The 25,905-nt window shown below is 36.8% G+C and overlaps 1 protein-coding gene across 1 annotated transcript in view; it reads right to left on the bottom strand.

Moving 5' to 3' along the window:
* MCUB (mitochondrial calcium uniporter dominant negative subunit beta) overlaps positions 1-25,905 on the bottom strand; it is a 79,936-nt gene that overhangs the window by 1,358 nt on the left and 52,673 nt on the right. The window contains exons 2-7 of the mRNA XM_039848837.1: positions 13,542-13,617; positions 12,869-13,039; positions 9,455-9,559; positions 2,894-3,054; positions 941-1,144; positions 224-340 (exon numbers count right to left, since the gene is read on the bottom strand). Of these exons, the coding sequence (XP_039704771.1) occupies positions 224-340; positions 941-1,144; positions 2,894-3,054; positions 9,455-9,559; positions 12,869-13,039; positions 13,542-13,617 (834 nt within the window). The remainder of the gene's footprint in view (positions 1-223; positions 341-940; positions 1,145-2,893; positions 3,055-9,454; positions 9,560-12,868; positions 13,040-13,541; positions 13,618-25,905) is intronic.

The following is a 25,905-nucleotide window of genomic DNA, read 5'->3' as shown; positions in this document are numbered from 1 at the left end:
ACAGTTTGGAATGCACAGTTAAAGCTATCTGCGTGTTGAATACAGAAGACAATAAACCTATAGGATATGGAATTAGTATCAGACAAGTCAACTCTTTCACTGAACAAAACCACAAACATGGAAGATTTAACCTGTGAGGATAAGTCACCAATTGTATTTCCCTGAACTAAGTTCTGGCTCCAAAAAAGACCACCTGTAAGATGCTGCGTTTGCGATAACGTACCTTAGCAAGATCTTCTTTTAATTTGTTGTATTGCACCACATCGAAATGCTGTTGCTTTGATTTCTTATGAAAGTAGTGAAGAAATTGCCTAGTCTTAATAGCTGAGTAAGTATAATCCTAAAAAAGGGGGAAAAAAAGAACATGTTTTAAATGAACATAATGCCTCCACAAGAACGAGCCTTAGCAACACCAAAGCAAGGGAAAGCAGACAAGTGAAATATTTGCAGTGGCCGTCAGAGCAAGCATAAGGCAACACAAGCAAAACATTTTGTCTCAGTTGAGATCAGCTGCTCATTTCAAAAGCAAGTGAGCTAGGAAAAGAAATCACACATACTGGCACAGAAGGGAGAAAAGAGGAAATGGAGATTTTTGACAAAATAATGTATGAGATAAAGCTAAAGTTACTGGGTGTTTTACAATACAAATTCAATTTATTTATAAATGAGGGCCCAAAAAACACAAACTTGATGTGTTTATCTCAGTGCCTCTAATTTGTGAACTGTACTATTTGTCTCTCTATAGAAGTTATGAATAGTTTCTGTGCTGTACACAAATCTCCATCCTTATGAAAAACAACAATAAAACTTATCAGCTTATAAAAACCCAGATAGCAGTAGTTCAGTAAATAAAAAGGCTTTATTGCTCATTATTTGACTTGGATAAGGAATTATTTGCAGAAGACATTCTAACTAATCATTTTCCTAACAAACTACTCACCTGTCGAGTGACTATGAAGTATGCAAAAAAGACCATGGAGTTTGCAAATGTGATGAAGTATGTCACTGGTTCCATGATATCCCAGGAGTACACCCACCACGTGAACCAAGCCAGTGCCCCACCCTGAATGGACAGCAAGGCTAAGCCAGCCCACAGGAGTCCATTGGTTTGGGCTTCTGAGCGGGCTTCGATTCTGGCTTTCATCTGAGAAAAAAAAATGACAGTTCAGTTTACAAGAAGAAAAGAAACAAGAGTAATGCACATCTGCATTAGTTTAAAGAGGTCTGATTTATAGGAAAAAAAACCGGAATGTATAAAACATGTACATTAATGAGTGATCACCTATTTCCAAATCAGTTCATTAGTAAATGGTTTTTTTTAAGTTGTAGAAAAATTTTTTGTGGAAAGAAATTTTTAAATAGTATGAAAGGGTATACAATGAAGCACTCAGAAATCATCCTCTGAAATCCACCTAAAATTACATGCCTAGTTTCTTCAACTCAGCAATTTCACTTCAGGGAACTCATCCTATAGGTACTCTTGCCACATGATCCATGATAGATTCATTTTTAACAGCAAAAAAACCCAAATTATCCACATATCCCTCAAGCTGCTAAGCAGCTATAATGTAGAAGCTCTCCGTGTACCAATATGGAAAACTTTCCAGGATACAGGCAGACCACAGAGATGTTGCAGATTCAGTTCTAGACCACTGCAATAAAGCGAATATTGTAATAAAGAGTCACACAAATTGTTTGGTTTCCCAGTGCATATAAAAGTTGTTTACACTATGCTGTAGTATATCAAGTGCATCGTATAGCTTTATGTCTAAAAAAAACGATGTACATATCTTAATTAAAAAATACTTTATTTATTGCCAAAAAATGCTAACAATCCTCTAAGCCTTCAGCAAGTCATAAGCTTTTTGCTGGTGGAGGGTCTTACCTTCAAATTTGCAAAAGATGCAATATCTGCGAAGTACAATAAAGCGAAGAGAAATAAAATGAGGTGCACCTGTATACTGTTAGTGAAAAAAGGCGAGAATAATGTGTAATAGACTGTGCTCTTTTCTAATAAAGAGAAGAAAATAATGTTTGTATTTGTACATAAAGAAAATCTGAAATGGTTCACAGGTGTGGGGATATGGTACTAGGAGGATTGTGGGAGGAAAATTTTCCATTGGCCACCTTTTTAGTTTCTTAAATCTTATACAAGTAAAAACATCATCAACTTTTTAAAAAGTAAAGAAAAAAATGTAGGTACCCAACTCAACAAATAATATAAAAAAGTCCCTCTCTCTGTCATCCCCTAGGTATCCTAGGAAGCAATCAATATTAAAAATTTCTTTTATCTCCAGAAACTTTCTATTCATATACAAAGATACACATACATGCACTCATATTTAAAAATCACAAGTGGGATCACAAATTTAAAATATGTAGTTTTTTCCCTTAAATTAGAACAAAGAGACTCCTGCCCCACCCCACCCCCAAAAGTTACTTTTTTCTCTACCATTGATTAACTTCAGATGTTAGGAAGGTTTCTCTAACTTTCTAGCTGTAGTTCTATTAAGCAGAGCTGGGGCCATAGGCCTATTCACTAAAAAGGAAACTGGTAGTACTGCACTTGGTACACCCCAGCTCGTGTTATACTCATTTAGAGACATTACAGCCCGTCCATGGAAATGAAGCAGAGCACAGAGGTTCAGATGGTAGCTGCAGAGTCAGACCACCAGAGTTCAAGTTTTGGCTCTACCACATGTTATCTATGTTTCTTTACTGTCTCAGTTTCCCCATCTGAAGAAAGGGAAAGATAACAGTACCAAACTCACAGCTTATTGTAAGGATTAAAGAAAATAAGCATATGCAGAGCATTCAGAAAAATGCTCACATGGAGAGCGCTCAATAAATATAGGGTGTTATTTTCAAACAGACTCAACGGTTATTTTCAAACCTCTTCAAGGGGCTGCAGCTGTCCCTTCAGGTGGTCGATTTTCTCCAGTAACTGGTGCTCCCTCTTTTTCTGAAACTCTTCTAAATGCAAGGCTGTAAACAGTCTATGAACCAAGGATTTCATGTTTTCCGTCTCAGTAGTGTGCTCACTATTCAGTTTTTCTGACAAAAGACACAAGGGAAACATAAGGAGTCATTACATTTTTTTTCTCTAGAGTCTGTAAGTCCAGGGAACCAAATCTGAGTCCCCGGGGCTGGCCACTGTGGCTGATCCCCTGAGCCCTCTCAATTCCTAGGGCGGCATTTTGTATTGGCCTTTCTTCCGGTCTCAGGTTATTCCATTAGTCCCCCTCATACACAAACAATCTGGAATGATGAATTATGAGACAGTAGGTTTAAAACTCATTATGTTTTTGTTTGTCTTTTTTCTTTATAATATGACTTTTACTGTTTCTTTAAAAATCTTCATACAGGAAGTATAAGGGGGATAACTATCTGTCAGAATGCAGGTGAATACCTCACCTTAGTTTGTAACATATTAATTTATGGGCTCAATTTTCTACCTGAATGCAATCCAATATCCTTCCTGATGTCCGCCAACCATCATTTAGACAGAAAATGAACAAGGAAACAGCGGCCTTAAAAGATACATTAAATCAGATTGACTTAATTGATATTTTTAGAACATTTCACCCCAAAGCAGCAAAATATATATTCTTTTCAAGCGCACATGAAACATTTTCTAGAATAGATTACATGTTAGGCCACAAGACAAGTCTCAATACTGAAATCATATCAAACATCTTCCCTGACTGTAATGGTATGCAACTAGAAGTCAATTACAAGAAGAAAACTGAAAAACACCCAAACACATGGAGGCTCAATAACATGCTACTAAACAATGAATAGGTTAACAACAAGGTCAAGAAAGAAATCAAAAGATACCTTAAGACAAATGAAAATGAAAACACAACAACCGCAAAACCTATGGGACATAGCCAAAGCAGTTCTAAGAGGGAAATTCATAGCAATACAGGCCTACCTTAAGAAACGAGGAAAATCTCAAATAAACAATCTAATCTTACACCTAAAGGAATGCGAAAAAGAAGACAATCAAAGCCCAAAGTGAGTAGAAGGGAGAAAAAATCTGAAAAGAAATAAACAAAATAGTTTTTTAAAAAAACACAAAGATCAATGAAACCAAGAGCTGGTTCTTTAAAAAAATCAACAAAATTGATAAACCTTTCACCAGATTCATTAAGAAAAACAGAGAGAGGGCCCAAATAACTAAAATCAAAAGTGAAACAAAAAAAGTGACAATTGACACTACAGAAATACAAAGAGTTATAAAAAATACTACAAACAATTACATGCCAATAAATTGGACAACCTGGAAGAAATGGATAAATTCTAATAAACATATAATCCTCCAAGACAATAAGAAAATCTGAACAGGTCAATAACTACTGATCAAATTGAATCAGTAATCAAAAAACTACCAGTAAAGAAAATACTGAACCAGGTAAATTTTACTAAACATTCAAGAAGAATTAACACCTATCCTTCTCAAACTATTCCAAAAAATTGAAGAGGAGGGAAGGCTATCAAGCTCATTTATCCTGATATCAAAACCATACAAAGACACTACAAAAATAAAATGAAATTATAAGGCCAATATCCCCAATGAACGTAAATGCAAAAATCCTCAACAAAATATTAACAACTTGAATTCAGCAATACATTAAAAAAATCATACATCATGATCGAGTGGGATTTATTCCTGGGATACAAGGCTGGTTAAATATCCACAAATCAATTAACATGATACATCACACAAACGAAATGAAAGATAAAAATCATAAGACCATATCAACAGATGTAGAAAAAGCATTTAACAAAATTCATCTTCATGATAAAAACCCTAAGCAAAGTGGCGATAGAGGGAATGTATCTCAACATAATAAAGGCCATATATGACCAACCCAGAGCTAATATCATACTCAATGGGGAAAAGCTAAAAGTGTTTACCTTAAGATCAGGAACAAGACAAGGATGACCATTTTCACCACTTGTATTCAACATAGTATTGGAATTACTAGCCACAGCAATCAAGCAAGAAAAAGTAATAAAAGGCATCCAAATTGGAAAGGAAGAAGTAAAATTGTCATTACTTGCAGATGACATGATACAGTATGGAGAGAATCCTAAGGACTCCATCAAAAAACTAAATAATAAATTTAGTATAAGAGGAGGATATAAAATTAATATTCAGAAATAGGTTGCATTTATATACACCAATAACCAACTATCAGAAAGAAAAATTAAGAAAACAATTCTATTTGCAATTTCATCAAAAACAATAAAATACCTAGGAATACATTTAACAAAGGTAAAAGACCTATACTCAGAAAATCATTTAAGTCATTGAAGAAAGAAATTGAAGAAGACACAAATAAATGGAAGCATATACCATGCTAATTGATAGAATTAGCATCGTTAAAATGTCCATACTACCCAACACGATCTACAGATTCAATGCAATCTCTATCAAAATACCTATGGCATTTTTCAGAGACCTAGAAAAAATAATCTTAAAATTTGTATGGAACCACAAGACCCTGAATAGTCAAAACAATCTTGACAAAGAACAAAGTTGGAGGTATTCCACTACCTGACATGAAACTATACTAAAAGGCTATAGTAATCAAAACAGCATGATAGTGGCATAAAAACAGATATATAGATCAATAGAATAGAATAGAGAACCCAAAATAAACCCATGACTATATGGTCAATTAACCTATCACAAAGGAGGCAAGATACAATGGGGTAAAGAGACAATTACAATGGGGTAAAGATATTCTATTCAATACATGGTGTTGGGGAACCTGTACAGATACATGAAACTATACCACTAGCAAAAGAATAAAACCAGACCACTTTCTTACTCCACATACAAGAATAAACTCAAAATTAAGTAAAGATTTTAACATAATACCTGAAACCATAAAACTCCTAGAAGAAAATAAACACAATAAACTCTTTGACATTTCTCTTAGTAATATTTTTTTGGATATGACTCCTTGGGCAAGGGAAACAAAAGAAAAAATAAACAAATGAAACTACATTAAACTAAAAAGTTTTTACATAGCAAAGGAAACCATGAACAAAATGAAATGACAACCCAAATGGAAGAAGATATTCAGGAATGATATATTCAGTAAGGGGTTAATATCCCTAACACCAAGAAACAAACAATCTGGTTAAAAAACAAGCAAAGGACCTGAATAGACATTTCTCCAAAGAGGACATACAGTTGCCCAATAGACATATAAAAAGATGCTCAACACCACTAATCATCAGAGAAATGCAAATTAAAACCACAATTAAAATCACCTTATACTTGTCATGATGGCTATCATAAACAAATCAACAAACAGTAAATGTTAGCAAGAATATAGAGAAAAGAGAATCCTTGTGCACTGTTGGTGGGACTGCAAATTGGTGCAGCCACTATAAAAAAAAAAAACAGTATGGAGGTTCCTCAAAAAATAGAACTACCATATGATACAGCAATTCCAATTCTGGGTATTTTTCTGAAGAAATCCAAAACACTAATTCAAAAAGATATATGCATCCGTATTTTCACTGCAGCATTATTTACAATAGCCAAGATACGGTAGCAACCTAAGTGTCCATTGATAGACAACTAGATAAAGAAGTGGTACATATATACAATGGAATATTACTCAGCCATAAATACAAATGAAATCTTACCATTTGTGACAACATGGATGGACCTGGAGGGTATTATGCTAAGTGAAATAAGTCAGAGAGAGAAAGACAAATACCATATGATTTCACTCATGTGTGGAATCTTAAAACCAAACAAAAAAGAAACAAACTCATAGATAGAGAGGACAAACTGATGGTTGCCAGATGGGAGAGGGGTTGTGGGGAATGGGTGAAAAAGGTGAAGAGACTAAGAAGTACAAATCGGTAGTTACAAAATAGTCACAGAGATGTAAAATACATAGGGAATATAGTCAATAATATTGTAATAACTATGTATGGTGTTAGGTGGGTACTAGACTCACAGGGGCATCACTTTGTAAGTTATATAAATATCTAACTACTATGCTATACACCTGAAACTAATATAATGTCGAATGTCAAGTATAATTTTAAAAAATTTTAAATATTATGTTTACAAAAAAAGGGAAGACATTGTGTTTGTTTTCAGATGACATGATTATCCATATAGAAAATCTGAAAGAATCAACAACAACACCACCAAAAATCCCTCTTGGAACTAATAAGCAATTATAACAAAGTTGCGGGATACAAGATTAATATATAAAAATCAATCTCTTACATACTAGCAATAAACAAGTGGAATTTGAAATTAAAAACACATCACTATTTACATTTTCACCTAAAAACTGAAATACTTAGGTATAAATCTAACAAAATATATACAATCTGTATATGAGGAAAACTACACAAGTCTGAATAAGATATCAAAGAACTAAATATATGAAGAGATATTCCATGTTCATGGATAGAAAGACTCAATATTGTCAAGGTATCAGTTCTTCCCAAATTTATCTATAGATTCAACACAATTCCAATCAAAATTTCATGCAAGTTATTTTGTGCGTATCAACAAAGTGATTCCAGGATTTATATGAACAATCAAAAGATCCATAGCCAACTCAGTATTAAAGAAGAAAGTAAAAGGATTGACACTACCCAACCTTAGGGCTTCTTAAAAGCTACGGTAGTGAAGACAGTATGGTATTGGCAAAAATACTGTTGAATAGATCAAGGGAACAGAATAGAGAACCTAGAAATAGACCCACATAAATATAGTTAACTTATCTTTGATAAAGGAGCAAAGGTAATCAATGGAGCAAAGACAGTCTTTTCAACAAATGGTGCTGGAAGAACTGGACATTCATATGCAAAATAACAAATCTATATTCAGACTTTACACCCTTCAAAAAAATTAACTCAAAGTGAAATATAAAATACAATAAAACTCCTAGAAGATAACATGGGAGAAAACCTAGATGACATTTAGATAAAATAAAAGGTACAGTCCTTGGACTTCATTAAAATTAAAAACATCATAAAAAATAAATTTATTTTAAAAAATTTCATAATAAAAACGCATAAATAAAAAAAAAAATTAAAAACCTGCATTCCGAAAGACAATGCCAAGGGAATGAGAAGACAAGCCACACATTAGGAGAAAGTTTTGCAAAAGAGATCTGATAATGAATTGTTATCCAAAACATACAAAGAAATCATACAAACAACAATAAGAAAATGAACATCCTGCTTAAAAATGGGCCAAAGACTTGAACAGACACTTCACCAAAGAAGATATACATGGTAAGTAAGCATTTGAAATCATGTCAATAGACAATTCAAAATTAAAACGATAATGAGATATGACTACACTAGCTATTAGGATGGACATAATCCAAAACACTGATGAGAATGTGGAGCAATAGTAACTATCATTCACTGCTTCTGTGAATGCAAAATGGCACAGCCACTTTGGAAGAAAGGTGGCCAGTTTCTTACAAAACTAAACATACTCTTACCTTACGATCCAGCAATCATGCTCCTTGGTATTTACCCAAACGAACTGAAAACTATGTCCACCCAAAAACTTGCACACAGATATTTATAACCACTTTATTCATAATTGTAAAAACTTGGAAACATCCAAGAAGCCCCTCAGTTGGTGAATGAATAAAAAAACTGTGATGCATCCAGACAATAGAATATTATTCAGCACTAAAAAGAAATGTGCTATCAAGCCATGAAAAGACTTGGAGAAAACTTAAATGCATACTACTAAGTTAAGGAGGCCAATCTGAAAAGGCTGCATATTGTATGGTTCCAACTGTAAAAGGTTCTGGAAAGGCAAAACTATGGAGACAGAAAAAGATCAGTGGTTGCCATGGGTTGGGGGAGGGGGAGAAATGAATAGGCAGAATACTGAGGATTTTTGGTCAGTGAAATGATTCTGTATGATGCTACAGGATGGACAAATGTCATTACACATTTGTCAAAACCTATAAAATGTGCAACACCAAGAGGGAGCCCTAATGTCAACAACGGACTTCAAGTGATGATGATGTGTCAGCGTAGGTGCATAGATTAACAAAGGGACCACCCTGGGGCTTGACAGTGGGGGAAGCGGTGGGGAGGGGAGCAAAGAGTATATAGGAACTCTGTACTATCTGTTCAATCTTGCTATGAACCTAGAATTACTCTAAAAAATAAAGTCTAATTAAAAAAGAGTTAAGAACTGTACAACAATACACACTTGTGTTCATGATTTCCAGGCCCACTTCTTAACCCAATAATGTCAGATTAAGCATTCAAGTTCCTAAAGTGAAGTATTAAAAGTTTAAAAAGAATATACAAAACTAAAAGCCCTCCTAGGCAACTTCTAATGATCATTTATTTACACCCCTGCTAGAAAAGCTTAATGCCCCATAGCTAAAGGGAAACACAAAGAGAATTGCATAGCTGTGTTTCTTACCTTTCTTGGGACACCGTACATCATATGTTACTTTATTAATGACAACTTTAAAATCATTCATTAGCAAAATTTCCATCAAGGTTGAACCTGCAATCTCACTGCCATCTGAAAGAAAGTAATGCAAAAATATGTCCTTTTTTTAGAACAGTAAGAACCATTTTCCAACATATAGAGAACCACTAACCCAGGTCATTACAATATGGTAGTGGACATCTGCCATTTGGGGGGCTCCCCATACCCAATGCTGTTCCCACTGGGAGGTGTCCTCCCTTGTTCTACTATCCATTCCAATGGACCAAGCAGAGCAGGCAGGTGCTTCCTCTCCCTCCCTCTGTCAGCTGGACTGGGATCCAGACTGATGTCCCTGGTAAGACGACCGCATCTTCAGACAGTCATGCAAAGATTCAGGGCAGGTGGGAACTCTTCACAGCAAGGCCAGAGCAGCTGAGGGGGCACTTGTGGGGTGGGGGTGTCACAGCAGAGCTCATGAGGCTGTTCCGGGGCCAACTGGGTCTCTGAGGTGTCCTCCCCCGGTTCCTGCCCTCTTCTGAGCCTGGCTTTCCATCAGTCACAATCTCAAGAGTCTGCTAACACACCCCTTGCCGGAGTCCGTTTCTGTTGCTTACAGCCAAGCCTACTGGTATGTAGAGGCACACAGGTAGGAACATTTTCAAAAGCCTGCCTTGCTCTTGTTTTTAATTTTTAGAGGTGTTTGATTTGTTAGTTGAAACTTGGTGGCCAAACAGCACTACAAACTACCACACACACAGGACCCCTTGCTTTTCTAGCTTGGGAAACATGAAAAGAGGCAAAGCTGAGAAAGGTGGAGGTGGCAGGGAAAGTAACAGACATAATTAAACCTAAGGAGTAAATGTGCATTTCCGTGGTTTATTTTAGGAAGTGGGGGTGGGGTGAGAAGTAGGAGAGATTCTAACAGCAATTAAAATTTCATAAAAACACTTCAGAAAAAAACCTCTCTTGGAAAATTTTAACCTCAGCGCGCTTTGCACAGCTTCTCATATAGCCTAGTTTGTGTTATTACACTTTTGAACTAAAGTTAATGTAGCCCAGGTGTTAAGAAAGCAAACTCACCGAACGAGATGCAAACAACTGGCTCTGGGTATGAGTTTCTCTATCATTACTCCTTCAGAATGGTCCCCTTATAACTACATGTTATGAAGTCCAGGATGAGAATGTTCTCCTGGCCTGCCATTTGCTTGGCTATATTCAACCAGAGCTATTTCAGCTATATTAATATGTGCGATGGCAGAAATACTGCTGGTAAAATCAGGAAGCCCCTGGTTGCCTGCCTCCTGTCTGGCTCTTTGTAGTTCTTTTGTTCCAGAGGCAGTCAGTCAAGTCTGCACCTGAGTCTGTTTCTAGAATTTGGCTGTTTGGGTTCCTGTTCATCAGTTGGGGTGAAATCATTTTCCCTGGAACTGCCAAATAATTCAACCCACACTATGGGCAAAACTGTGACAAGCTTAGAATACGCCTTTCATGCCCAAATTAAATGCAGGCAAATTCCACCCACAGAGCCTCATTTTAAAAAGATCAGCAACACACTAATCATTTTATCTGACTTAGCAAGTGTCATTTAAAAATTTACCTTTAAATGACTTCAAACCAGGTCCTTAAAATATTACTATAAAAACAACTACATATGATTTCTCAGTTGAAGTACTACATTATCCTTCATACTAATGGAAGAACAGCAAAAGATTGACGTGAAACACTTTGGAGAAGAGCTAATGATATCGTGTTGAATTTTTCACCTATCCTTGGGCAAGTATTCATTTAAATCCCAATAAAGTGTTTTCACTTGGTCTAAAAGCTCTCTTTCTCTAACATTTCAAGTGTTTTTATTTGTTTGTTTATGTTTCGAAGTCACTCAATTTTTAGAAATAAGCAGGGTACACATCCATCATTGCTTTAACCTCTCTTATTTCATTCATTTAACAAGTATGTATTGAGTACACACTACTTACCAGGCAAATACTGTGCTTAAGGTTTGCATCCACCTGCTCCTAGAAGCTTAGGATGGCAGGCCCTGGGGAAGGCCCACGGGTGTTCAGTGCTCCTGTGACTCGGGGGAATGTGTCTAGTTCATTAGAACTAGATGGAGTATTAGGCCATTGTGGCCACAGGACTAAAACCCTATTCCCTGACTGGTTTTATCAGGAAGAAAGCTCCCCTTCCAGTTAAATATAAAGCCCTCACAATAACCTACGAGGCTTTCCCCAATCTGCCACTTACCTCTACTTCCACCCAGCTCCCTTTTTTGCAGCCAGAGAGTTGGCTCCCACCTCAGGGCCTCTGCCTGGAGAGGTCTTCTGCCCTCTACAGAGCTCTCTCACCTCTTCCAGGTCATCACTCAAATGTGACCTTAGGGAGCAAGCACCTCCCCCCACAACTCACACATTCTCCCCACCTCATTCTGCTTTATTTTTCTCCGTAACACTTATTATCTAATATTTTATATATTTTATTTCTTTACCTTGTTTCTTTCTCCTTCTAAAATGTACGCTCCATAAGAGCTTGAGTTTTTATCTCTGCTGTTCTTTGCTCTACCCCTAGCAACTAGAACAGTACCTGGCATATGTTAGGCATTCAATAAATATTTGTTGAGTAAATAAATTCTTTAATCTCCATTTTTCCAACTTCCATATCTACCCTTTATTAGTTCTGAACTTGAATAGAGAAGAACGTCTATTTCCTTTTCAAAATTGCAACAGTATTCAACTTTTAAATAAGTATTTTAATCATCTAATAGTACCATAAAATAATAATGCAAATTTATTCATTTACCTATCCATTGTAGGCTCTGTAGGTTGAGCTTGGGTAAACAATCATTTATTCTATTTTAGGAACAGTAGGTCTAAGACCATTTCAGATGACAAGGACATAAAAGCTATATTTTAAATTTATAATGTCTAAATGATTAACCACATGTGCTCGTATTAATAAATATACACATATTCTTCCTGAGGAGAACTAATTCTGTCAAAAAACATACTAGACTGTAATTGCCTCATAACAAAGATAAATGCACTGTTTGTGTATTTTAATTACTCACTGGCTATTTTAATCATTGAAACTGCATTTCATTTTATTATTCAAATTTTGCTGAAAATTACAAATTAATGCCTGTGTCATTAAGATTTTTTCATAGAAAAGTTTTCAGGCTAAGTTTATGAAATAAAACTGCAACTTAATGGACTAATAAAATTTATTCCATTAATATTTATTCACTAGTTAATATTTTTATATTACTGATTATAAAAATGAAGTACTCAGTAAAGACAAACCATTTATTATATAAAGCATTAAAGAATCAACTTCTTTCCAAAAAAGTAAATAACTAAAGATTCAGAAAAAGAAAAAGACAGAGCCGAACAAAATATACATATATACCTGCTGTGAAGATGGCTGCTGTTTTGACACCTTTATCTTCATTTTGTAGGTCCTGAAGGAATGAACCAACTGTTGATGACATTGGTTTGACTACAAACTGACAGCGCTCTTTTCTGGATGGCAAAGTAAGTGTTATCAAAGGAAGGCCATGTCGGTAACTAATAGTTATTTCTGTTAAGAAAAAGAATATAATGTAGAAATGGATAAATTTTACTTTATAAAAATAACTTTAAAATACAAAAATTCTAAAAGAAGTGCTTAAACGTGAAATTCATAAATCTGTAATCATTTGCATGGCTCTTACAGTGCCTTCGCCATACTACGGTTTACTTATTTCCTTATCATTCTATGCTGTTTTGTTATAGCATGTACCACACTTTATTATAATTATCTTAGACTCTTCTTAGGTCAAGAGTTAAGCTCTTGAGGGCAAAAACTGCTTCTAATTCATCTATAATTCCTCTGACTGCTGGGTAGGAGATTGCCAAAAGACATCAGAGATATTATAGGAACAGAAAGGGAGGAATTGAACAGAGCCAGGTATAGGGTGGCATGGGGTGGGAGAAACACAAGAAAAGTCTGTTTTGCTCAAAACTCATATTTCTCACCTTGTTAGGAAGAATGGAAATAAATTAGCATAGGAACCAAACAAAGAAGTGCTAAGAAAGCTTACCATCAGGTGGCACCACTGTACTATAAAGATGTGATTGACAGTATTTCAGATTTCCACACAGCTTCACACACAAAACCTGCAAGAAAGATTATTTTTTCTTTCAGAAAAAGGGATAAAGTTAAAATAAGTATCTTTACCTGAAGATTCCTTTTAACCTTATATAGCAACAAGCACAATGAAAAATTCAGGTTCCCGTAGGCATCCAGGTAAGCCCTCAGAGAAGCTCACTAAATCTTTCCGGCTGCTGAGGTGACACCAGGACAGTGTTCTCAAGCTGAGGTGTGAGAACTCCTGAAAATCCTAGAGGTCCGTGAGAATTTTTAAATTGGGTCCTTCCTTTTAGGTGATCATCTAAAATAAATGGATATAGTATATTCTGGATATTTGCCTCTCAAAGTACGGGCCCTGAACTGGAAGCATCAGCATGCCCTAGGAGTTGATTAGAAATGCAGAATCACAGACCAAGCCCGGAAGGACTGAGCTTGAATATGTATTTTAACAAGATCCCCAGGTGATCCTCACGCATGTTAGACTTTGATAAACACTGCTCTATTAGACTGTGTTGACCAGTATGGTAGTCACTGGCCACAGGTGGCCATTTAAATTTAAATTTAAATTAATTAAAATTAAATAACACTAAAAATTCAGTTTCTCAGAGTCACCTTTGACACATTTCAAAAGCTCCACAGCTCCCTGTGCTGAGTGCTACTATATTAGACGGCACAGGAAGAGAACATTTCCATCACTGCAGAAAGTTCTGCTAGATGGTTTCTGGTTTCTCTAGGGCATTTTGCTTGTGTTTTTCTACTTTTCATGAAAAGGTCTGTTTTAGTCTTCCTTTTCTACCACTTTAGAAACCGCAGATTGAGCGGTTTAAGTGTTTAACACGCAAACAGACTTCATTATAACTTTTCTAACAAAGTCTCAAGGTTTTCATTATCTTCGCCCTTGCCCTGTGCCCGACAAGGGTATTCACATGGTCTAGGGATCCACTGCTAGGTCCAGAACATCTGAACGGTTGCCTGTCTACGGAGCATGTTTTCAGAGTTTGCACTGGTGTCTGTAACTACAGTTGTACTGGCTGCTTAATACCAAAGGCCAAATGACATCATGGTGCAGTCGGTGTGTGAACAGAGACAGAACTGGGGTGGCAGAAGGAAAGGGCGCTGAAGAGCCGGTTCGCAGGCATCTGCGAACTTGTGCCGGAGGAATTAGTACCAGAGTCACACCACGGTAGCTGTTTCATACTGATCCAGCTTTTTAAATGCATCACTTTGCAGTAATTTATTAACAAAAAACTTGCCAGTAATTATGCAATGAAGAATTCTTTTATATATTGCATTTTTTAAGTTTTCATTTATGTGAGGGTACATTATTAAATTTAAGTAATAAATAGTTAAAAATGCTTTCACTGCTAGAAAAAATAAAATGACATAGACTCGATGTTTCATTATGCTCAAAATCGAAACAATCTCATTAATAAGTAAAACATTCAAATGCGTATTTCTGGTGTTAAGCATAACCTAGGTAATTAGTTTCCAAAAAACATCACCTGTCACATTAACTTCAGACTGTCATTTGAATTTTATTTTAAAAATATAATTCACTACTAAGATGAGAAAAAACCTATTTCTTAAAATAGATACAACTCTCAATAAATAAATATATGTCATAGAGTTCTCCAAGTTTGATAATGGATATTACGATATTGTCTATTACTTTTTGTAAAGTTACATATAACTGAAAAAAAATGGATCCATTTGAAAATTAATTCTCTACCAATATATGTCTTTTACAATATTTAATGATATAAATGATTCTCCATGTGTACAGGCTAAATAGAAAAATGTAGGAGGTAAAAGTTAAAGTCCCTCCTTTTACTTCTCTACAATTCCACAACTTTCCCCAGAGGTAATCACTGTTGGTGACAAAGACCCTCTCCTTGACCAAACTTTGGTCAGGCTCCTATAAGCCTCAGTAAGCCCCATCCTTGGGCATGTTCTCCAACAGACCAGTTTTAGCAAGAATCTTGTCAAGTTGGTTTAGCCAGAATCCCCCCCTGACACAGAGAAGAGGCATGAGAACTACACAAATTGACTAAATATTAAACCAAGTTGTATTCAGAGCCTGCAATGTGCTGCCAGACCACGGGGAATCTACAGAACAAAGGAAGATTCCTGCTGAGATTGCTAACAAACTGTTTACCCATCCCTTAACGTAGCATACCCATATCATGAAAGGAAAACAGGAAAACAAAATCTTGAAGCTGTACCCTACACAATACAAACCCAACCTTTCGTTCCCCATGGCCAGACCACAGGGAACTTGCAGAACAAAGGCTGACATGTGTTTAATGCTGCATACCCATACCATAAAAAAACAAAACAAAACAGGAACTTTAAGCTGTCATTCATAGAAACTACAAACCACATATAAAGTGGAGTCTCATTCTCTGGCTCTGAGAGATCATGTCTATGTGTTACTGCTTCTCTAATAAACTTTACTTCTGTCTCTAACTCTGGCTTGTGCTTGAATTCTTTCCTGCATGAAGTCAAGGACCCTCTCTCTTGGGAATAGGGCTTGAGTCCCCACTCAGGGAGATTCATCCCATCCTGCATCACCACCATCGGTACCTGATCAAATTCTTCATCCTCTACCATACTCCAGGTATCATTTGATCACCCTCGTCTGCCTTCAGCAAGAATCCTGTTAGCAAAGAATTCCCCTACCCTCTTAGTCATTTTCCATCCACCAAATACTCCCACTGTTTCTCAGATATAAATCCCCACTTTTTCTTGTTGCATTTGGAGTTGAGCCCAATCTCTCTCACCCACTGCAAAACTGCACTATTGTGGTCCCCTGAATAAAGTCTACCCTCCTCTTCTTCAACAAATGTCATCAATAACTTTTCCTTTAACAATGGTTTGGTGTGTCTCCTTCCAGACTTTCTCTAAATATTACTATCTTTATATATGAGTTAAATTCTATGCTAGAGTCTGTAGAAAGCTAAAGACAGTTGATGCATCAGGCTCCTCAATACTGACAATAATAATAATAACTCCTCATCATAAAGTACTTATCATTTAATGGGAACTTTCTGCTCTACTACAGAGGAATCACTTTAAGAGGCATCCACTAGACATGAGGAAATGCAGAGAGAAGGCAGAGTGGCCAGATAAAACTCTCAGGGCTTTCTCAAGTGTTTGCATGACTAACAATCGCCTGGGGGGCTTCCTTAAAACGCAGACTCATGGACTCCACCCCTCAGAGATTTTGGACCTACTAAATCTGAGGTAGGGGTGTGAGAATTTGCATTTTTAATAAGCCCCAAGGTTATATGAAATTGCAGATAAAGGGTAGCTGGGCTCTTGTGAACCCTCCTTGGCTTTCACAGCACTTAAATGTCTGCATATGATCATTTTTAATTCCAGATTTTAGTGCTGAGTCAAGGGTTACTGCCTCAAATGATACTCAGTATCAGGTCAAAAAGATGACTAAGGCTTCTTTCATCACGTATCTTTCCTAAATACAATTTTAATCACTCTGCACCCTTGCATAAAATCCCTTAGCCTTCATCAGCTTATATGAAGTAGAAAGAATAAAGAGCCTACACTTGAAAAGAAGGGGATTCTAAATTCAATTCAGCCACTTAGTAGCTCAGAGATTGAAAATAAGTCATAGGACAGACCACTCTCTGCTTCCGTTTTCTCAAGAATTAGGTGGCAATAACATTTATGTTGTAAGGTAACATAAAGCTTAAACAGAACAAAGTGCTAAACTCAAGCGCACTTCTGTAGCTTTATCACTTACTGTTCCCTGAAGCAGGAACTTGAGCCCCAGGCAAATGAGATTGGTGCCATTAAAGTGATTTCTTTATCCACTTCTGCCTAACAAATCCTGTCATCCCCTCAAGGTCCGGCTCAAAAGCCATTTCCTCTTCCTGTGGGTCATGATGGTCTACTGGAAAGAGCACAGGCTTTGCTTTCAGAACCAAGATGGACTCCCAGCTATACCGGCTACTGTGATCTCTGACGGGCAGATGGTTCAGGAAGAAATGAGTTGTGAGAAAAAGAAGGGAACAAGTTTGGTGTGTAGGGGGAGGGCGGGGGTAGGAAGGAACCGGGGCTCTAGTTAGAAGACTACAGAAGAGGAAATATCAATATGGGAGAGATCTGTTTGAGCTTCAGAGTAAAAGGGAGATGGCCATTGGGAGAAAGATGTATAACAACCACACACTGGGGTCTGTTAACAAGATCAGGCTGCTTCCAGAGCTATGTCACAATTCAGATTAAATATCTTTATTATTATTAATAAAACAAAGATGCAATTTCCATTCAAGATTAAGAGAACCCTGAGCTCCATGTTCAAAAACAACATATGTACTTCCATGTACCAAAAACAAAAGAGAAAGCGGCACGGTGGCATGAGAGGACCCCAAGGTCTCCCCTTGAGGTTGCACCAAGTCGGAAAGCTATAATTCAATATAGGATTCCCTACTCGACACAAAAAATAGGTCTGAGACATCACGCAGAGACATCTGAAGGTGTAACTGCACACAGATTTCACTTCCTTAAGATAACCTTTTCTCTGATTCAAGCTGGCTTTGCCTAATTTACTGGCACTGTGACCGGTCTTTTCTGCTGGTATCCTTCCACGTTTGTATGTCTACTCCCTTAATCATTAAGCCTTAGGACATATGGATCTGGCCAGTGTCAAATCTTTTAAGAATAAAGCAGCAGGTCTATGGATCATGAGAACAATAAGTTTTAATGTAGGGAGGAGGCAAGAAAATAAAAATGTTAATCAAGCTACATTCAGAGACTGCAATATGCTGATCAGCCCTGCAGCCAGGCCAGCAGTTTTGAACAAAGGAAGATTTCTGCTGGGATTGCTAACAACTCATTTCCCCTCGCCTGTGGAAGGGGAAACAGGAACAACAGAGTCTTTAAGTGGAGCCCCACACAAATAAATTCATTCATTCCCTATGGCTAAAACCCTGAGGAATCTATGGATTAAAGGCTGGGACCGGCCAGCAAGCCTTTCAGGCTACAGACTTTTCCCCTTCCCCTTCCTCACTGTATGTCCATATCAAAGGAAATGGGTAAACAAAGTCTTTAAACTGTAAATCGCAGGAACTAAAAAATGATATGTAAATTGAATTCTCTGAACACTGGGGGTCCCTCTCACTCTCTGCCTCTGAGAGGAGCCCATGCTCTGTGGAGTGTTACCCCTTTTCTAAATTTACTTTTGACCCTAACTTTGGCGTGTGTGTTGAATTCTTTCTACATTCTCCGCTAAAGGACCCTCTTCTCTCAGTGCAGGGCTTGGTGTCCCTCCACCTCGGAGAAATTTATCCTCTCCTACATCAGTTTCATGAGAACAATAAGTTTCAGTTAAACTAAGGAAAACGTCTTGGCCTCAGGTGTGGTTCAGCCCCAGACCCATCACAGAGGAACAGCTCAACTGACCAGTCAGGAGGACACCATAGCTGATTCCAGAACCAGACATGACCATCAATTACCCCAGCCCCATCCAGTCAGCAGCACCCATGACCCAACTCCCTTAGTTTCCATGATTAATAAATTTTCCCCTCAAGACACCTGGGAAGCCAAGCCTTTGAGCTCACCAGAGTCTCTGCGACGTGGCAATTCTCTAAAATAAACCTCTACTTTCTTTGCTGCAAAACGTCTCTCACTGGATGACTTAGATGCTCACAGGCAGATGTACCTCTTTGCTCTGGTAACGAAGGTGGGCAAGGATGCAGGATGGGAAAGGACAAGGACAGAGACAGCAGCTGCACACAGCCCTGTGCTTGCCCCAGCCCTAGCTGACAGGATAGCAATGAAGGGCTGGGGTGCAAAAATATCATCGAGCTCCAAAGCCCCCCAGCATCAGAGGAAGAGCAGAACCCAGGACATGGGAACTCACTCCCTGGCTCTTGCTTTCTCTCACTCATATAATCTTCCTTATATTCCCTTCTTCATTCCAAAGCATAAAAGAAACTGCAAAAGCTCATCCTGGGAAGCAGTTTTCTCAGCCTGTTGAGCTCTTGCTTCTAGGCGTGTTCCTTGTTTGGCTCAAATAAACTCTAATAAACTCTTAGAAAATTTTTTCTACATGTTCGGACATTCTTAAGTCAAGACTAAATAAATTCTAAAATACATTCTTTAATACGTGTTCATTTATATAACTGTATGAGAGTCCTGATTTTTTACCTGTCTCTAAAAATTATCTTTTAACAGTCCAGAACAGAAGTAACAGAGTTTGTCTCTTTTGGAGTAGGAGAGATCAAAAGTAGCCCAGGGCAAAATCAAGCCAAGCCTTCCAGTGATCGGATGACTTGCTCTGTGACATCTCCAACATCACTGCAACATCTCAGGACAAGGACCTTAAGGTGTAATTTAAGAACTGATTCTGGGCTTGGCTCACAGAAGCCCAGTTGGAGATAATATAAAATTACTAGCTAAAATGGGTAAGTATAGAATGGAGGATAAACTGCTATTAATAGTCTGCAATCCAAAATTCTAATATATGAGAAATATAATGCTCAGGAAGAACCAACAGATGTATTTTTAAGGTTAATTCCACTTGTGGAAGATAAAAATCAGAGAGTCATCCAAATCTGAATTTAACATTGATTATATTTAGGGTCTTCAAAGAGAGTAAAGAGAGAATTTGCTTCTAGGAAATGAACAAGAAATTATCATACTAAAACTGGCAGAAATGAAACAAAAATAAGTTACTGCGATCAACTAATTAAGAGTCCTAGAGAAAAAAAAAATCTACGTAATAAATTCTCCCACCTTAATGAAAAAAAAAATTGGATGAGTTCAATAGAAAAAAAAATTAATTTTTTTAGACGATATTTCACCCAGGTGCAGCACAGAAAAATATAGAACCTTTCAGAATACAAAAAACAACTAATTCTCATACAGTGCTGTCAAGAATGTAAAATGATACAACCATCAGGAAAACGTTTGGCAGATTCTTATAGAGTTAAACATACAGCTTCCATGTGACCCAGCAATCCTGCTCATAGTGATTTACCCTAGAGAAATGAAAACACATTCACACAACCTGCATAAATGTTATTTCGTTTCCTCCCACTCCCTGGGAGAAGGAAGGGACTTGGTCTAGTTCATCGCTGTATCTATAGCACCTGGAATAATACCTGACATATAATACAGGGGCTCAAAAAATATATATTAAATAAATGTATGAATATCTTCAAGGTGTTAAAAGAAAGTAACTATCAACCTGTTGGAGGAGGCGATACCTGCCGGAGGAAATTGGATGCTTAGACAACTTTGTTAGAGGAAGGAGAATTTATTGCTGGCAGAATGTGTAAGGCTTTAAACAGCACAAAAGCACAAATTGGTCCCGGTTAGATTTCTTACAGCTTGTATACCTCTGCGGTGCCCATGCAAGGGGCGCATGATTCCTTTGTCTGAGGTTCTATGTACACTTTGTGACTCAGGATGGGGAGGAGGAGTTTTGGTGGGGAATGTAAGGGGGAATTCCCACACCACCTGTCCTATCTATTTACAGATTGTTTGTCTAGTAGGTGTTTCCAGAAGGCCATTTAAAGATCTATAGGGTGTGGTTAATCTATAACTGGCCGAGTCGGTCATTTCTGCGAGCCCTTCCCTTCACATTTCTCAGATGCCTCCTCTCCTCTCTTAAACCTAGAACTCAGGAAAATTACTTTAGGTTGAAGGAAATGAAGAGATTTTCAGATATACAGAGATCATAGCTTCTTTATCACAGATCTTAGTTAAGGAACTTTTTCAGAAAGGAAACTAAACCCAGATGGAAGCAGAATGCAAAAAACACTGTTATGGGCTGAATTGTGTCCCCTCAACCCCGAATTCACACGTTGAAGTCCTAATTCCCAGTACCTCAGGACTTGACTGTATTTTAAAGAGGTAATTAAGATAAATGAGATACAGCCATTATGGAAAACAGTCGGGAGGTTTCTCAAAAAATTAAAAACGGATATACCTTTTGACTCAGCAATTGCACTTCCAGGTATTTATCCAAAGAAAACCAAAACAATAATTTGTAAAGATCTATGCACCCTTATGTTCACTGCAGCTCTATTCCCAATAGCCAAGATATGGAAGCAACCTAAATGCCCATCAACAGAAGATTGGATAAAGAAGTTATGGTTCATATATACAATGGAATATTACTCAGACATTAAAAAAAAATGAAGTCCTACCATTTGCAATGACATGGATGGACCTAGAGGTTATTATGTTGAGTGAAATAAGTCAGAGAAAGATAAATACCATATGATTTCACTTACATGCAGAATCTAAAGAACAAAAAAGAACAAACTAATTAAAAACAGACTTACAAATATAGAGGACAACCTGGTGACAGCCAGAGGGGAGGGAGATTGGGGAGCTGGGAGAAAGGCGTAAAGGTTAAAGAAGTACAAATTAATAGTTGATAGATGGCCATGAGGATGAGGAGCACAGCATATGGAATGCAGTGAGCAGTAATATAACGGCTAGGTGGAGAGCCAGAGGAGAGAGAGAGCAATTAGAGGAACTGTTTTATAAACTATGTAAATGTCTAACCAATGTGCTGTATACTCGAAATCATAAAATAAAATTTTAAAAAAAGATAAAATGAGGTCATGAGTATGAGCCCTAATCCAATATGGCTGGTGACCCTATAAAAAGAGGAGATTTGAACAGACGTGTATGTGCCTTCACAGAGAAAGACCGTGTGAGGACACGATGAGAAGACGACCATCTCCAAGCCAAGGAGAGAGGCCTCAGAAGAAACCAACACTGCAGAAACCTTTACCTCCAATCTCTCTCTGGCTTCCAGAATTTTAAGAAAATAAATCTGTTTAAGCCACCTAGTCTGAGGTACTTTGGTATGGAAGCCCCAGGAAACTAATACGAACACCAAAGCTGTAAAATATGTCCATAAAAAAACTACTTATTTTAAACATGTTTTTTTTATATGTTAAAATGAGTGGGAAAATGCTAACCAATATTTGGTATGTTATATTCAATGGATTCCTAGAACATGTGAATAGCTTTGTCATGTTCAGGAGGAGGACAAAGATGATGAAAACCTTAAGACTTTGCTAGAAAAGTTATAATAATAATTAAATATGTGTTTATGTTAAACAGTTAAAGGAAACCACACAATCTGCTGTTTCTCAAGAGGTAAAAAAGAAAGAATAGAATAAACTCTTTCATGGAAAGTAGAAAAAAAAGAAGCAAAACTTAAAAGAAATAAAGATGAGGAAAAGAAAATGTAAAAGTCATTGCGGAAACTTGGAGAATAGAGAAAATAAGCATTCACAATCCCGCCAATCTGATTTTTTTTATGCTAGCCTTTCTATAGCCTTTCTACGTTTGTATAATCATATAAGCTATTGAGAGCTGATCACTAATGTTTTATAAGATTTACTTACTTCATTAAAAACTTCTCATAAAATAATTTAAATAGCTCTATAACTACTTATCTTACGGGTATACCAGAATTAACCACCTATTGTTAGACATTTCCATTTTATACATTACTTCTACATTTTTTTCCTTGTTAGAAAGGAATGCATGATCATTTTAGAAAATCCATAAATCAAAGACTTGCAAAAGAAAATGAAAGTCACCAATAATGCCATCGTCTAAAATTATTACAGTTAATGATGATGTATACCTTCCAGTTTATTTTCTATGAATTGTGAACACAACTGAATAATTTTTTACCATTACAGCTAAACTGATTCTAAACATCTTTGTACATAAATCTTTGATTTTTTTTTCTTTTGGGTAGGCAGCAGAATGACTGGATCATAAAATAGTAATAATTTTAGAATCCTGAAAACATATTTTCAAACTTCTTTGGGGAATATTTTCTTTGCTTTGTGTTGTTTTACTCAATACAACCCCAGAATCATAGTAGTCTGAGCCCCAACAAGCTAATCTTGTTGTTTCAGAGTCAAACTACAAGGTACATTTGGGCATCTCTGGAGCAACAAGCTTCCTGTGGGAGGCTCACTCCCAGACAGGCCACAGGTATCTCAGCTCAGTACTTCCTCAATTGAGCTCTTTCTTGTTCCTCCACAGACCTGTGCCTCTGATGAATTCACACCACTAATTACCAGTCATTAAAACTAGAGGCCTGAGAGTTACACTAAACAACTAATATTCCATAAAATCAACTGGTAGACCAGTAATTACAACTGAACTGTCACTGAGACCTACTGATTCTATTTCACACTGAGCTAGCTCTCAAATCCAACCTGTCTCCTCTAGCTCCACCTCCTCCATCCTAGCTCAGATCCTCACCATCTTATCTAGATCACTGTAGTAGCTTCCTAACTGGCTTCTCCCACCAATCCATTCCAGATTAAGATCTATTCCAATCTTCTAAAATCACATAAGGTGAAACTATTTCTAGATTTAAGACCTCTATTTGCTCTCCTTTGCAAAGAAAATCAATTCCAAACAAAATCTTCCATGAGCTGATTCCTCATTTTATCATCTCTAGCACCACCTCTATATTCCAGAGATGTGGAAGGTATTTCAGTTCCTTGAATATGGCACACTGATGAATGCTTCCTTGCCTTTGCACTCATTCCCACCTTTGCCTGGAAAGCCCTGCCCAATGTACCTATGTTGCATGGCTAACTCTTACTCATAACTCTCTCATCGTTCCACAATAACACCTACCGAATTACAGGTACTAGCTCTCTTTTGATGACTCTTCTGACTTCTAGATTTATATTTTAAATCTGCCTAATGAAAATTGCATTTTATAGCACACACTAGGCAGTTATTTATCTTAATTAATACTTGTAGTCTCTCTCTGGTACTACGTGAATCATCATTGCTAAAATAAATTTTTTTTTGATCTGGGTGATCCAAGAAGAGTAGTTAATTCACATGATCAAAACAGAACAGAACAAAAACAGAAGTAATGCATACATCAGTGGCTAGCAACCAACAATAATTTCCACATACTGAGTGTAGTGTCTCAGCCGTCTTTCTCTCAGCCAGGTCACATGAACACCCCTTCTGAGCACTTGGCATTTAAGTCAGTCATCCTCTCATTCTCTGGACTGACCTCAGCAGGACTCCTGAAATTATATTCTTTTAAATATATATTTCTTTCATTCTTCCTTCCTTTAGTCTCTCCCTCCTTCTCTCCTACTTTCCTTTCTTCAATTCAATAAGAAAATGCTTTTGAGAGTAAATAATGAAGGATCACAATCTAGAGAGAAGATAGTAGACTAATATGCTTGTCCTTACAAAATATTTGAGTATACTGGCTTAAAAATACATTATTTATAATTAATAAATGAGAAGTCAGAAGAGTTCACCAAAAGAGAATAACTATATATAGCAGTGTGATTTTTTTTTTTTTTTTTAGCAGAGAAGCAAAAAGAAATCATGAAAGCTTGGAGCTCAGTGTGACGTTCTACACAAAATCATGATGCACCACAGGATGGAAAACTAATGAACCCAAGAACAAGCTTCAAAGCAAAACATTATCTAACCAAGAGTTTACTTCCTTGGTTCACACATTCCACAGAACTCTGTATTAAGTGGTACATTAAAGAGGGTTTAAAATGATTGAGTTTTTATTCATTTTTTTATGCTTATATTTTACCCATTTTCTTCAACACTTCTGCATTCTCATTTCTTCTGTGTTAAATTTTGCTCACTATAGCTTTGAACAGTGTTCTCAATGAGAGCCTATGTGTGGGTAGTAAACTCTCAGTCTATGTTAATAAATTCTACAACTTCTGTCCTTTTCACTGTTGAGTTTAATCTGTTCACATCTGTTATTTCACATAAATTTGGATATCTGCCATCTTATTTTGTGCTTTCTATTTATCCCAATTTTCCTTTCCTTCTTTCTTCTTTTTGTCTTCTGATAACTTAATAGTTTGTTGTCGTTGTTTTTTTTCCATGCTCTTTTTCTCTCTCCACTGGTTTGGAAATACATGTGTATTTGTTTCTCTATCCTTTAACGTTTGCCTTGTACATTCTGAGACATTCTTACTTGGCTGAGAGTGTAAGCCATGATAAGAGTCTTAGACTTCATCGACAACAATTAAGGAATTATTTCTGCCTTATTTTTTAGAACCCCCAAATTATCATCATGACTACTGTTTTATATAGTAATTGTTTCTTAGAGACATCTGTAAAATTTCTGTTTTGCTCTCCATTTTTTCTTACATCCTGTTTTCTTATGTATTCAATTTTATTCTTCCAGAGAAGAACTTTCAATAAGGCTCTTTTCGTCTCTCAGACTTTATTTTGTTGAAACGATAGTTTATTGGATATAGAATTCCAGGTTGATTGCTATTTCCAATTAAAACCTTGAAGAT

Source organism: Pteropus medius, unplaced genomic scaffold (assembly GCF_902729225.1).
Source record: "Pteropus medius unplaced genomic scaffold, Ma_sr-lr_union100, whole genome shotgun sequence".
Lineage (NCBI taxonomy): Eukaryota > Metazoa > Chordata > Mammalia > Chiroptera > Pteropodidae > Pteropus > Pteropus medius.
Note: the sequence above shows the minus strand (reverse complement) of the source record. Positions and strands in the feature narration are given on the sequence as shown.